This window comes from Heterodontus francisci, chromosome 17, assembly GCF_036365525.1.
Source record: "Heterodontus francisci isolate sHetFra1 chromosome 17, sHetFra1.hap1, whole genome shotgun sequence".
Classification (NCBI taxonomy): Eukaryota; Metazoa; Chordata; class Chondrichthyes; order Heterodontiformes; family Heterodontidae; genus Heterodontus; species Heterodontus francisci.
The window spans coordinates 3,140,861-3,154,259 of NC_090387.1; the positions used below are offsets into that span (position 1 = coordinate 3,140,861).

The 13,399-nt window shown below is 45.1% G+C and overlaps 1 protein-coding gene across 2 annotated transcripts in view; it reads left to right on the forward strand.

Annotated features, from left to right (window-relative positions):
* Positions 1 to 7,308: 7,308 nt before the first annotated feature.
* Positions 7,309 to 13,399, forward strand: part of gpatch1 (G patch domain containing 1) — a 77,440-nt gene continuing 71,349 nt past the window's right edge. For both annotated transcript variants that reach the window (XM_068049013.1, XM_068049014.1), the window contains exons 1-3: positions 7,309 to 7,398; positions 8,690 to 8,824; positions 13,177 to 13,262. In XM_068049013.1, coding sequence (XP_067905114.1) covers positions 7,338 to 7,398; positions 8,690 to 8,824; positions 13,177 to 13,262 — 282 coding nt within the window. In that variant the 5' untranslated portion in view covers positions 7,309 to 7,337. The remainder of the gene's footprint in view (positions 7,399 to 8,689; positions 8,825 to 13,176; positions 13,263 to 13,399) is intronic.

Here is a 13,399-nt window from a genome sequence, read left to right on the forward strand (position 1 = left end):
TTTTTACCCCCCAGTGATTTCCCTATTTTTACCCCCATGATTCTCCCTATTTTTACCCCTGTGATTTCCCTATTTTAACCCCTTGTGATTCTCCCTATTTTAACCCCCTGTGATTCTCCCTACTTTTACCCCCTGTGATTCTCCCTATTTTTACCCCTTGTGATTTCCCTACTTTTACCCCCAGTGATTCTCCCTATTTTAACCCCCTGTGATTCTCCCTACTTTTACCCCCTGTGATTCTCCCTATTTCTACCCCCTGTGATTCTCCCTATTTTAACCCCCTGTGATTCTCCCTATTTTTACCCCCCTGTGATTTCCCTATTTTTACCCCCCAGTGAATCTCCCTATTTTTACCCCCAGTGATTTACCTATTTTTACCCCCTCTGATTTCCCAATTTCAACCCCCAGTGATTCTCCCTATTTTTACCCCCAGTGATTTCCCTATTTTTACCCCCCAGTGATTTCCCTATTTTTACCCCCATGATTCTCCCTATTTTTACCCCCTGTGATTTCCCTATTTTAACCCCTTGTGATTTCCCTACTTTTACCCCCAGTGATTCTCCCTATTTTAACCCCCTGTGATTCTCCCTACTTTTACCCCCTGTGATTCTCCCTATTTTTACCCCTTGTGATTTCCCTACTTTTACCCCCAGTGATTCTCCCTATTTTAACCCCCTGTGATTCTCCCTACTTTTACCCCCTGTGATTCTCCCTATTTTTACCCCCTGTGATTCTCCCTATTTTAACCCCCTGTGATTCTCCCTATTTTTACCCCCTGTGATTTCCCTATTTTTACCCCCCAGTGAATCTCCCTATTTTTACCCCCAGTGATTTACCTATTTTTACCCCCTCTGATTTCCCAATTTCAACCCCCAGTGATTCTCCCTATTTTTACCCCCAGTGATTTCCCTATTTTTACCCCCAATGATTCTCCCTATTTTTACCCCCAGTGATTCTCCCTATTTTTACCCCCAGTGATTTCTCTATTTTTACCCCCAGTGATTTCCCTATTTTTACCCCCAGTGATTCTCCCTATTTTTACCCCCAGTGATTTCCCTATTTTTACCCCCAGTGATTCTCCCTATTTTTACCCCCAGTGATTTCCCTATTTTTACCCCCAGTGATTCTCCCAATTTTAAACCCCAGTGATTTCCTTATTTTAACCCCCAGTGATTTCCCTATTTTTACCCCCAGTGATTCTCCCTATTTTAACGCCCAGTGATTTCCCTATTTTTCCCCCAGTGATTCTCCCTATTTTAACCCCCAGTGATTTCCCTATTTTTCCCCCAGTGATTTCCTTATTTTAACCCCCAATGATTTCCCTATTTTTACCCCCAGTGATTTCCCTATTTTTCCTATTTTCACCCCCAGTGATTTCCCTATTTTAACCCCCAGTGATTTCCCTATTGTTACCCCCAGTGATTTCCTTATTTTAACCCCCAGCGATTTCCTTATTTTAACCCCCAATGATTTCCCTATTTTTACCCCCAGTGATTCTCCCTATTTTTACCCCCTGTGATTTCCCTATTTTTACCCCCAGTGATTCTCCCTATTTTTACCCCCCAGTGATTTCCCTATTTTTACCCCCATGATTCTCCCTATTTTTACCCCCTGTGATTTCCCTATTTTAACCCCTTGTGATTCTCCCTATTTTAACCCCCTGTGATTCTCCCTACTTTTACCCCCTGTGATTCTCCCTATTTTTACCCCTTGTGATTTCCCTACTTTTACCCCCAGTGATTCTCCCTATTTTAACCCCCTGTGATTCTCCCTACTTTTACCCCCTGTGATTCTCCCTATTTTTACCCCCTGTGATTCTCCCTATTTTAACCCCCTGTGATTCTCCCTATTTTTACCCCCTGTGATTTCCCTATTTTTACCCCCCAGTGAATCTCCCTATTTTTACCCCCAGTGATTTACCTATTTTTACCCCCTCTGATTTCCCAATTTCAACCCCCAGTGATTCTCCCTATTTTTACCCCCAGTGATTTCCCTATTTTTACCCCCAATGATTCTCCCTATTTTTACCCCCAGTGATTCTCCCTATTTTTACCCCCAGTGATTTCTCTATTTTTACCCCCAGTGATTTCCCTATTTTTACCCCCAGTGATTTCTCTATTTTACCCCCAGTGATTCTCCCTATTTTTACCCCCAGTGATTTCTCTATTTTTACCCCCAGTGATTTCCCTATTTTTACCCCCAGTGATTCTCCCTATTTTTACCCCCAGTGATTTCCCTATTTTTACCCCCAGTGATTCTCCCTATTTTTACCCCCAGTGATTTCCCTATTTTTACCCCCAGTGATTCTCCCTATTTTTACCCCCAGTGATTTACCTACTTTTACCCCCAGTGATTCTCCCAATTTTAACCCCCAGTGATTTCCTTATTTTAACCCCCAGTGATTTCCCTATTTTTACCCCCAGTGATTCTCCCTATTTTAACGCCCAGTGATTTCCCTATTTTTCCCCCAGTGATTCTCCCTATTTTAACCCCCAGTGATTTCCCTATTTTTCCCCCAGTGATTTCCTTATTTTAACCCCCAATGATTTCCCTATTTTTACCCCCAGTGATTTCCCTATTTTCCCTCCCAGTGATTCCCCTATTTTAACCCCCAGTGATTTCCCTATTGTTACCCCCAGTGATTTCCTTATTTTAACCCCCAGCGATTTCCTTATTTTAACCCCCAATGATTTCCCTATTTTTACCCCCAGTGATTCTACCTATTTTTACCCCCAGTGATTTCCTTATTTTAACCCCCAATGATTTCCTTATTTTAACCCCCAGTGATTTCCTTATTTTAACCCCCAATGATTTCCCTATTTTTACCCCCAGTGATTTCCCTATTTTTCCCCCAGTGATTTCCTTATATTAACCCCAATGATTTCCCTATTTTTACCCCCAGTGGTTTCCCTATTTTTACCCCCAGTGATTCTCCCTATTTTTACCCCCAGTAATTTCCCTATTTTAACCCCCAGTGATTTCCCTATTTTACCCCCAGTGATTTCCTTATTTTACCCCCCAATGATTTCCTTATTTTAACCCCCAATGATTTCCCTATTTTTACCCCCAGTGATTCTTCCTATTTTTACTCCAGTGATTTCCCTATTCTTACCCCCAATGATTCTCCCTATTTTTACCCCCTGTGATTTCTCTATTTTTACCCCCAGTGATTCTCCCTATTTTTACCCCCAGTGATTTCTCTATTTTTACCCCCAGTGATTCTCCCTATTTTTACCCCCAGTGATTTCCCTATTTTTACCCCCAGTGATTCTCCCTATTTTTACCCCCAGTGATTTCCCTATTTTTACCCCCAGTGATTCTCCCTATTTTTACCCCCAGTGATTTCCCTATTTTTACCCCCAGTGATTTCCCTATTTTTCCCTCAGTGATTTCCTTATTTTAACCCCCAACGATTTCCCTATTTTTACCCCCAGTGATTTCCCTATTTTTACCCCCAGTGATTCTACCTATTTTTACCCCCAGTGATTTCCTTATTTTAACCCCCAATGATTTCCCTATTTTTACCCCCAATGATTTCCCTATTTTTACCCCCAGTGATTTCCCTATTTTTACCCCCAGTAATTCTCCCTATTTTCCCCCCAGTGATTTCCTTATTTTAACCCCCAGTGATTTCCCTATTTTTGCCCCCAGTGATTCTCCCTACTTTAACCCCCAGTGACTTCCCTATTTTCCCCCCAGTGATTTCCTTATTTTAACCCCCAATGATTTCCCTATTTTTACCCCCAGTGGTTTCCCTATTTTTACCCCCAGTGATTCTCCCTATTTTTACCCCCAGTAATTTCCCTATTTTAACCCCCAGTGATTTCCCTATTTTACCCCCAGTGATTTCCTTATTTTGCCCCCCAATGATTTCCTTATTTTAACCCCCAATGATTTCCCTATTTTTACCCCCAGTGATTCTCCCTATTTTTACTCCCAGTGATTTCCCTATTCTTACCCCCAATGATTCTCCCTATTTTTACCCCCAGTGATTCTCCATATTTTTAACCCCAGTGATTTCTCGATATTTACCCCCAGTGATTTCCCTATGTTTACCCCCAGTGATCCTCCCTATTTTTACCCCCTGTGATTTCCCTATTTTTACCCCCAGTGATTTCTCTATTTTTACCCCCAGTGATTCTCCCATTTTTACCCCCAGTGATTTCCCTATTTTTACCCCAGTGATTCTCCCTATTTTAACCCCCAGTGATTTCCCTATTTTTACCCCCAGTGATTCTCCCCATTTTTACCCCCAGTGATTTCCTTATTTTAACCCCCAGTGATTTCCCTATTTTACCCCCAGTGATTTCCTTATTTTAACCCCCAATGATTTCCTTATTTTAACCCCCAATGATTTCCCTATTTTTACTCCCAGTGATTTCCCTATTCTTACCCCCAATGATTCTCCATATTTTTACCCCCAGTGATTTCTCTATGTTTACCCCCAGTGATTCTCCCTATTTTTACCCCCTGTGATTTCCCTATTTTTACCCCCAGTGATTTCTCTATTTTTGCCCCCAGTGATTCTCCCTACTTTAACCCCCAGTGACTTCCCTATTTTCCCCCCAGTGATTTCCTTATTTTAACCCCCAATGATTTCCCTATTTTTACCCCCAGTGGTTTCCCTATTTTTACCCCCAGTGATTCTCCCTATTTTTACCCCCAGTAATTTCCCTATTTTAACCCCCAGTGATTTCCCTATTTTACCCCCAGTGATTTCCTTATTTTACCCCCCAATGATTTCCTTATTTTAACCCCCAATGATTTCCCTATTTTTGCCCCCAGTGATTCTCCCCATTTTTACCCCCAGTGATTTCCTTATTTTAACCCCCAGTGATTCTCCCTATTTTTACCCCCAGTGATTTCTCTATTTTTACCCCCAGTGATTCTCCCTATTTTTACCCCCAGTGATTTCCCTATTTTTACCCCCAGTGATTCTCCCTATTTTTACCCCCAGTGATTTCCCTATTTTAACCCCCAGTGATTTCCCTATTTTACCCCCAGTGATTTCCTTATTTTACCCCCCAATGATTTCCTTATTTTAACCCCAGTGATTCTCCCTATTTTTACCCCCTGTGATTTCCCTATTTTTACCCCCTGTGATTTCTCTATTTTTACCCCCAGTGATTCTCCCTATTTTTACCCCCAGTGATTTCTCTATTTTTACCCCCAGTGATTCTCCCTATTTTATCCCCCAGTGATTTCCCTATTTTAACCCCCAGTGATTTTCCCTATTTCCCCCCAGTGATTTCCTTATTTTAACCCCCAGTGATTTCCCTATTTTTACCCCAGTGATTTCCTTATTGTAACCCCGAATGATTTCCCTATTTTTACCCCCCAGTGAATTCCCTATTTTTACCCCCAGTGATTCTCCCGATTTTTACCCCCAGTGATTCTCCCTATTTTTACCCCCAGTGATTTATCTATTTTAACCCCCAGTGATTTCCCTATTTTCCCCCCAGTGATTTCCTTATTGTAACCCCGAATGATTTCCCTATTTTTACCCCCAGTGATTCTCCATATTTTTACCCCCAGTGATTTCTCGATATTTACCCCCAGTGATTTCCCTATTTTTACCCCCAGTGATTTCTCTATTTTTACCCCCAGTGATTCTCCCTATTTTATCCCCCAGCGATTTCCCTATTTTTACCCCCAGTGATTCTCCCTATTTTAACCCCCAGTGATTTCCCTATTTTAACCCCCAGTGATTTCCCTATTTTCCCCCCAGTGATTTCCTTATCGTAACCCCGAATGATTTCCCTATTTTTACCCCCCAGTGATTTCTCTATTTTTACCCCCCAGTGAATTCCCTATTTTTACCCCCAGTGATTCTCCCGATTTTTACCCCCAGTGATTCTCCCTATTTTTACCCCCAGTGATTTCCCTATTTTTACCCCCAGTGATTCTCCCTATTTTTACCCCCCAGTGATTTCTCTATTTTTACCCCCAGTGATTCTCCCGATTTTTACCCCCAGTGATTCTCCCTATTTTTACCCCCAGTGATTTCCCTATTTTTACCCCCAGTGATTCTCCCTATTTTTACCCCCCAGTGAATTCCCTATTTTTACCCCCAGTGATTCTCCCTATTTTAACCCCCAGTGATTTCCCTATTTTAACCCCCAGTGATTTCCCTATTTTTACCCCCAGTGATTCTCCCTATTTTAACCCCCAGTGATTTCCCTATTTTAACCCCCAGTGATTTCCCTATTTTCCCCCCAGTGATTTCCTTATCGTAACCCCGAATGATTTCCCTATTTTTACCCCCCAGTGATTTCTCTATTTTTACCCCCCAGTGAATTCCCTATTTTTACCCCCAGTGATTCTCCCGATTTTTACCCCCAGTGATTCTCCCTATTTTTACCCCCAGTGATTTCCCTATTTTTACCCCCAGTGATTCTCCCTATTTTTACCCCCCAGTGATTTCTCTATTTTTACCCCCAGTGATTCTCCCGATTTTTACCCCCAGTGATTCTCCCTATTTTTACCCCCAGTGATTTCCCTATTTTTACCCCCAGTGATTCTCCCGATTTTTACCCCCAGTGATTCTCCCTATTTTTACCCCCAGTGATTCTCCCGATTTTTACCCCCAGTGATTCTCCCGATTTTTACCCCCAGTGATTCTCCCTATTTTTACCCCCCAGTGAATTCCCTATTTTTACCCCCAGTGATTCTCCCGATTTTTACCCCCAGTGATTCTCCCTATTTTTACCCCCAGTGATTTCCCTATTTTAACCCCCAGTGATTTCCCTATTTTTACCCCCAGTGATTCTCCCTATTTTAACCCCCAGTGATTTCCCTATTTTAACCCCCAGTGATTTCCCTATTTTCCCCCCAGTGATTTCCTTATCGTAACCCCGAATGATTTCCCTATTTTTACCCCCCAGTGATTTCTCTATTTTTACCCCCCAGTGAATTCCCTATTTTTACCCCCAGTGATTCTCCCGATTTTTACCCCCAGTGATTCTCCCTATTTTTACCCCCAGTGATTTCCCTATTTTTACCCCCAGTGATTCTCCCTATTTTTACCCCCCAGTGATTTCTCTATTTTTACCCCCAGTGATTCTCCCGATTTTTACCCCCAGTGATTCTCCCTATTTTTACCCCCAGTGATTTCCCTATTTTTACCCCCAGTGATTCTCCCGATTTTTACCCCCAGTGATTCTCCCTATTTTTACCCCCAGTGATTCTCCCGATTTTTACCCCCAGTGATTCTCCCTATTTTTACCCCCAGTGATTTCCCTATTTTTACCCCCAGTGATTCTCCCGATTTTTACCCCCAGTGATTCTCCCGATTTTTACCCCCAGTGAACTCTGACCGGTGACGTAGGCAGTCCAAGATGGCGGCGCCCGAGGAGGAGGATTTTGTTTATTTCGGGTCGGCGCTGGAGCCGCTGGAGGGTAAAACCCGGACCCGGGGAGAGGCCGGGACAGGGAGCGGCGGGAGTCAGGCCTCAGGACGTTTCCATAACAACCGCGGCCCGGGTCAGGCTCCTGGCCTCCATTTAGCGGCCGAGGTTTTCAGTCCGATCAGCAGCTGCTGTCAGCTGGAGCGGGGCTCAGTCCGAGCCCGGATCCTCCTGCCCTTCCCCTGCATTGTCACCAAGGCAATCCTCTCTTCCCCCCCCCCCCCAACCCCCCATCACCCCGGCAACCAACCCCCCCCCCCCCCAACCCCCCATCACCCCGGCAACCAACCCCCCCCCCCAACCCCCCATCACCCCGGCAACCAACCCCCCCCCCCCAGCAACCAACCAACCCCAACCCCCCATCACCCCGGCAAACCCCCCCTCCCCCCATCACCCCGGCAACCAACCCCCCCCCCCCAGCAACCCCCCTCCCCCCCCAACCCCCCATCACAACGGCAACCAACCCCCCCCCAGCAACCCCCCCCCGCAACCCCCCATCACCCCGGCGGCAAACCCCCCAACCCCCATCACCCCGGCAACCAACCCCCCCCCCCCACCAACCAACCCCCAACCCCCCATCACCCCGGCAAACCCCCCCCCAACCCCCATCACCCCGGCAACCACCTGCCCCCCCCCCCCATCACCCCGGCAACCACCTGCCCCCCCCCCATCACCCCGGCAACCACCTACCCCCCCATCACCCTGGCAAACCCACCCCCCCCCCCCCCCCGTCACCCCAGCAACCATCCCCCCATCACCCCAGCACCCATCCCCCCCTTCACCCCGGCAACCCCCCCCCCCACCCCCCCCCCGAATCACCCTGACAAATCCCAGGATACTCCATCACCCCTTATGCCACCTAAATAGATTTCATGCCTTTTACCTCTGCTGGTAGTTTTGTAAGGTGGTGGGAAACAGTGCTGAAGGAGGGGGAACCCTGTAGAATGCCACCCAATAGAGGGTGTGGAGAAGTTGCATAATCCAGAGTTTTGTGGGTCATGGGAGAAGGAGGTGATTCTCCTGGATGACATGTGCTTGTAAAGGGCATTGGGTGAGGGCAGGACTGGACAGATAGCCTACGGGCGACTACTGTGCAGGCTCAGTCACAGACATGTGAGAAATAGAGTTGTGGAGGTACCAGAGGACTGCTGTCCCTCGGTGAGATTTGGCATCATCTGGACAGGAGCAGGGGAACATTGACTACAGGAAGGGAAACAACTGAATGAATACTTGCTTAGTTTGTGGGGTTGTGTTAATGTAGACTCTTTTTCTTTGCTTCTAAGATGAATCAACCAAGAAACCAATCCCTCTGCAGGAGCAGACAGTCAAAGATGAGAAGGGGCGGTACAAACGCTTTCATGGAGCATTCACTGGGGGCTTTTCTGCTGGTTATTTCAACTCAGTGGGGTCAAAAGAAGGTAAGAGAAACTATCACATCAATGCCTTGAAATGAGACTCCATGGCTTTAAGGTACAAATGTTTTCATGGATTCTTATGACCATTCTTTTAATAGAGGCACTCAGCTAATTACAATCAATCGATTATCTTATAAAAACAAGAAATGCTGGAAATACTCAGCAGGTCTGGCAACATCTGTGTATTTCAGATTTCCAGCGTCTGAAGTATTTTGCTTTTATTAAACAGATTATGTTGTTGATGTCCTTCCATCTATGAGAGATGATGGACAGCAAACAATCCATTTAGGTGGGGTGTCTTCTCTTGGTGCGCTATTGCTGATGGCTGTGGAGGCTAAGCCTTGAGAGGCAGGTTCCGCCACATGAAACTGCCAGGTGATGTTTTGGATTGTTGTTTCTGACGTTGGCGCCTATTGCCATGCTGCTGTAGTGACTGGTTGTCATGGTAGTGCACACCAGTCCACAGGATGTGCCGCCATTTCCCTCCTTCACCAGCTCATGACTTCCAGTGCGATAGTCGAAATTTAGGGCCTTCATGTCACGCTTGCAAGCATCCTTGAAGCGGAGCTTTGGGCGCCCCACTGGTTGTCTGGCTTCGGCTACCTCACCATATGGAAAATCCTTGGGTATGCGTCCATCATCCATCCTGCAGAGGTGCCCAATCCACCAAAGCCACCTCTGTTTGATTAGTGCCAACATACTTGGGAGCTCTGCCTTTGAGAGGACTGCCACATTTGTGATTGTGATCCTGCCAGGATATACCCGTAATGTGCCACAGACAGCAAGATGGAAATTATTGAGCTGCTTTTCCTGGTAGCAGTAAGTTGCCCATGTTTTACAGCCGTACAGCAAGGTGATGAGAACGCAGGCTTTATAAACTATCAGCTTGCTCTTAAGGGTCAACTTGGTATTGTTCCATGCGAGTTGGCCAAAGGTGATATCTGCTTTCTGTATGTGTGTATCGAGCTCTACATCAAAGGACAGATTGTCTGTGACCATGGACCCAAGGTAGCAGAATTTGCTAACCACTTCCAGTGGGGTGTTATTTAGTGTGATCAGGGGCGGAGATGCAACACTTTGTCCCATGATCAGGGTAAACAGATTAACAGCTCCACTAATTTAATGGGAAAGGAATTCTCTACGGACTCACTGTGTGATCACACACTAATATTCAAAAAGCCTAATTTTAAGGTGCAGGCATCTCTTTATCTAATTACCCAGCGGATTCCCCGGTGTGTGCTCCTGGTCTGGTGCGTGCTTCTGTTGAGGTGAGGAGGGTGCTCACAGGGAATGCTGGTGGGTCATCCTGGGCCTGTGGTGCTGGATTTGCCGTCGGTTAACTGCTGTGATTTCCAGACCAATGCTCTTTATGGGTGCCTGGTCAGGGATCACTCTTTGTATTAATGCTGTCCCTCTGGATTGAGATGGCTGCAAAAAGCATTAGCTATAATGTGTCAAAGCCCCCAATCAAAATATGATTCTGATTGTGGTGGGAGAAACGCACTGATAATTCAATCCCGTCACTCCACAGATCGCCTAACATATGATTTAAAACTTTCCAAATTAAAGAAAGACCCAGCCAAATTGTACCATCTATTAACCCCCGAATGAGGCTAACCAAACCAGGTGTCTTTAAATCAACAAATTAACTCTTTTTTAATTAGAAGAACTAAATTCTTAAACACTATGAAAATTCTTAAACAACATTTAAAATAGAAAGAATTAGAGTCCTTGCAAATTTACAGTCCAATGTTGCTCAAAGTCCTCACCGAATGTTCCTTGAAGTCTTCACAGTTGTCCAATGCGGGAAGAAAGATTCTTCCACCGTAGAACAGTCTGTAGTCGAACTTCAGCAGTAGGTGATGCTTTCCTTCTCCAGCGAATTTCAACAATTAACGACGTGCACTTTCAATAAAATCAAGCTAACTTTAGAGTTTTTGAGGGATAAAAGATTGTCACAGTCTAGCTTCCCTTTCTTCAATTTAAATTACCAGAGATCTGTTTTGGCTTGACGTAGAAACATAGAAAATAGGAGCAGGAGTAGGCCGTTCAGCCCTTTGAGCCTGCTCCGCCATTCATTATGATCATGGCTGATCATCCAACTCCGTAATCTGTTCCTGCTTTCACCCCATATCCTTTGATCCCTTTTAAACCCAAGAGCTATATCTAACTCCTTCTTGAGAACATGCAACGTTTTGGCCTCAACTGCTTTCTGTGGTAGCGAATTCCACAGGTTCACCATTCTCTGGGTGAAGAAATTTCTCCTCATCTCAGTCCTGAAAGGTTTACCCCGTATCCTTAGACTATGACCCCTGGTTCTGGACTCCCCCGCCATCGGGAACATCCTTCCTGCATCTACCCTGTCAAGTCCTGTTAGAATTTTATAGGTTTCTATGAGATCCCCCTCACTCTTCTGAACTCCAGCGAATATAATCCCAACCGACTCAATCTCTCCTCATACGTCAGTCCCGCCATCCCAGGAATCAGTCTGGTAAACCTTCACTGCACTCCCTCTATAGCAAGAACATCCTTCCTCAGATAAGCAGACCACGACTGCACACAATATTCCAGGTGTGGCCTAACCAAGGCCCTCTATAATTGCAGCAAGACATCCCTGCTTATTCCCCTCGCTCAGATTATAGCCATTCAGATAATCTGCCTTCCTGTTTTTGCTACCAAAGTGGATAACCTCACATTTATCCACATTATACTGCATCTGCCATGCATTAGCCCACTCACTCAACTTGTCCAAATCACCCTGAAGCCTCTCTGCATCCTCCTCACAACTCACCCTCCCACCAAGTTTTGTGTCATCTGCAAATTTGGAGATATTACATTTAGTTCCCTCATCTAAATCATTAATATCTATTGTAATAATATATAATATCTAATAGCTGGGGTCCTAGCACCGATCCCTGCGGTACCCCACTAGTCACTGCCTGCCATTTGGAAGAAGACCCGTTTATTCCGACTCTGTTTCCTGTCTGCCAACCAATTTTCTATCCATCGCAATACACTACCCCCAATCCCTTGCGCTTTAATTTTACATGCTAACCTCTTATGTGGGACTTTGTCGAAAGCCTTCTGAAAGTCCAAATAAACCACATCCACTGGCTCCCCCTCATCAACTCTACTGGTTATATCTTCGAAGAATTCGAGCAGATTTGTCAAGCGTGATTCCCCTTTCGTAAATCCATGCTGACTCTGTCCGATTCTACCACTTCTCTAAGTACTCTGCTATAAAATCTTTGATAATGGACTCTAGAATTTTCCCCACTACCGATGTCAGGCTAACCGGTCTATAATTCCCTGCTTTCTCTCTACCTCCCTTTTTAAATAGTGGGGTTACATTAGCTACCCTCCAATCTGTAGGAACTGTTAGAGTCTATGGAATGTTTTGCATGTTTGCCATTGCCTTTCCACCGTCATCCCTTTAAGTAACGTTTCCCAATCCAATTTGGCCAACCCGCGCCTCATACCTTCGTAGTTTCCTCTACGTCACTCTCCAACTTGAAGAAGAATTCTATCATATTATGGTCACTCGTCCCCAAGGGGTCTCACACCACTAGATTGTCAATTATTCCTCTCTCATTACACAATACCCAGTCTAGGATGGCCTATTCTCTAGTTGGTTCCTCAACGTATTGATCCAGAAAACCATCCCGTATACACTCCATGAATTCCTCCTCTAAGGTATTATGACTAATTTGACTCTTTTAGAATTTTGAGAGATAATAATTAACAGACAAAAAATCCTATTCCTTCAGCTTAAATGGTTGAGAGCTCTTTTTTCAAGTGCTAAACACCACAGCTGTCTGTCTGTGTCCTCTGTGTCTGTGTTCTGTTAGAACAAACTGTCTTCAACTAAAAAGCCAGTTCAGAATTGAATTGTAACAAATGTATCACTTAATACTCAATTCCCAGTATCTGTACCTATGGTAACGCGATTGCACCCTTTGAATCGCAGTCTCCAAATTGCTGTTTCTAAGGCAATGGAAATGCACCTTCCAATAACTCCTGAGGCTGTCTGGTTCTTAAAGCAATACTGATCTTTTGCAAACCTTAAAGGCAAACAGCATATTCTCGGGAAAAAAAACTACAGGACCACGATAAATAGGTCTGCTCTAATTAGACAGTGAGCCTCTCACACTCTGGCTGCAATTGCATAAAGCTTTGTGTTTAAAAAAAAACCACCAACAGGGGAATGTTGTGCATTATGGCCTGTGTGTAATACACTCCGGCCCCTGTGTTCTCCCGTGTGTTGTGCGCCCTGGCCCCTGCGTTCTCCCGTGTGTTGTGCGCTCGGACTGTGTGGCAGTTGGACTGATGGTTTGACAATGTTACTGTGTCTGTAGGATGGGCGCCTTCAACATTTGTGTCTTCACGGCAGCAAAAGGCAGATAAGCAGCTCTTCAGTCCCGAAAACTTCATGGATGAAGAGGTACTGTATGAGGAGTTTATTTTGTTGATCTGTGCAGGTGGGTGGATGGTGATGTCCTGGGGAGACTCGGAGTATAGATGTGTGATGGTGAAGTAACACGCACTGTGCACTCGGGATTAAGAGGAAGGGGTGGTTAT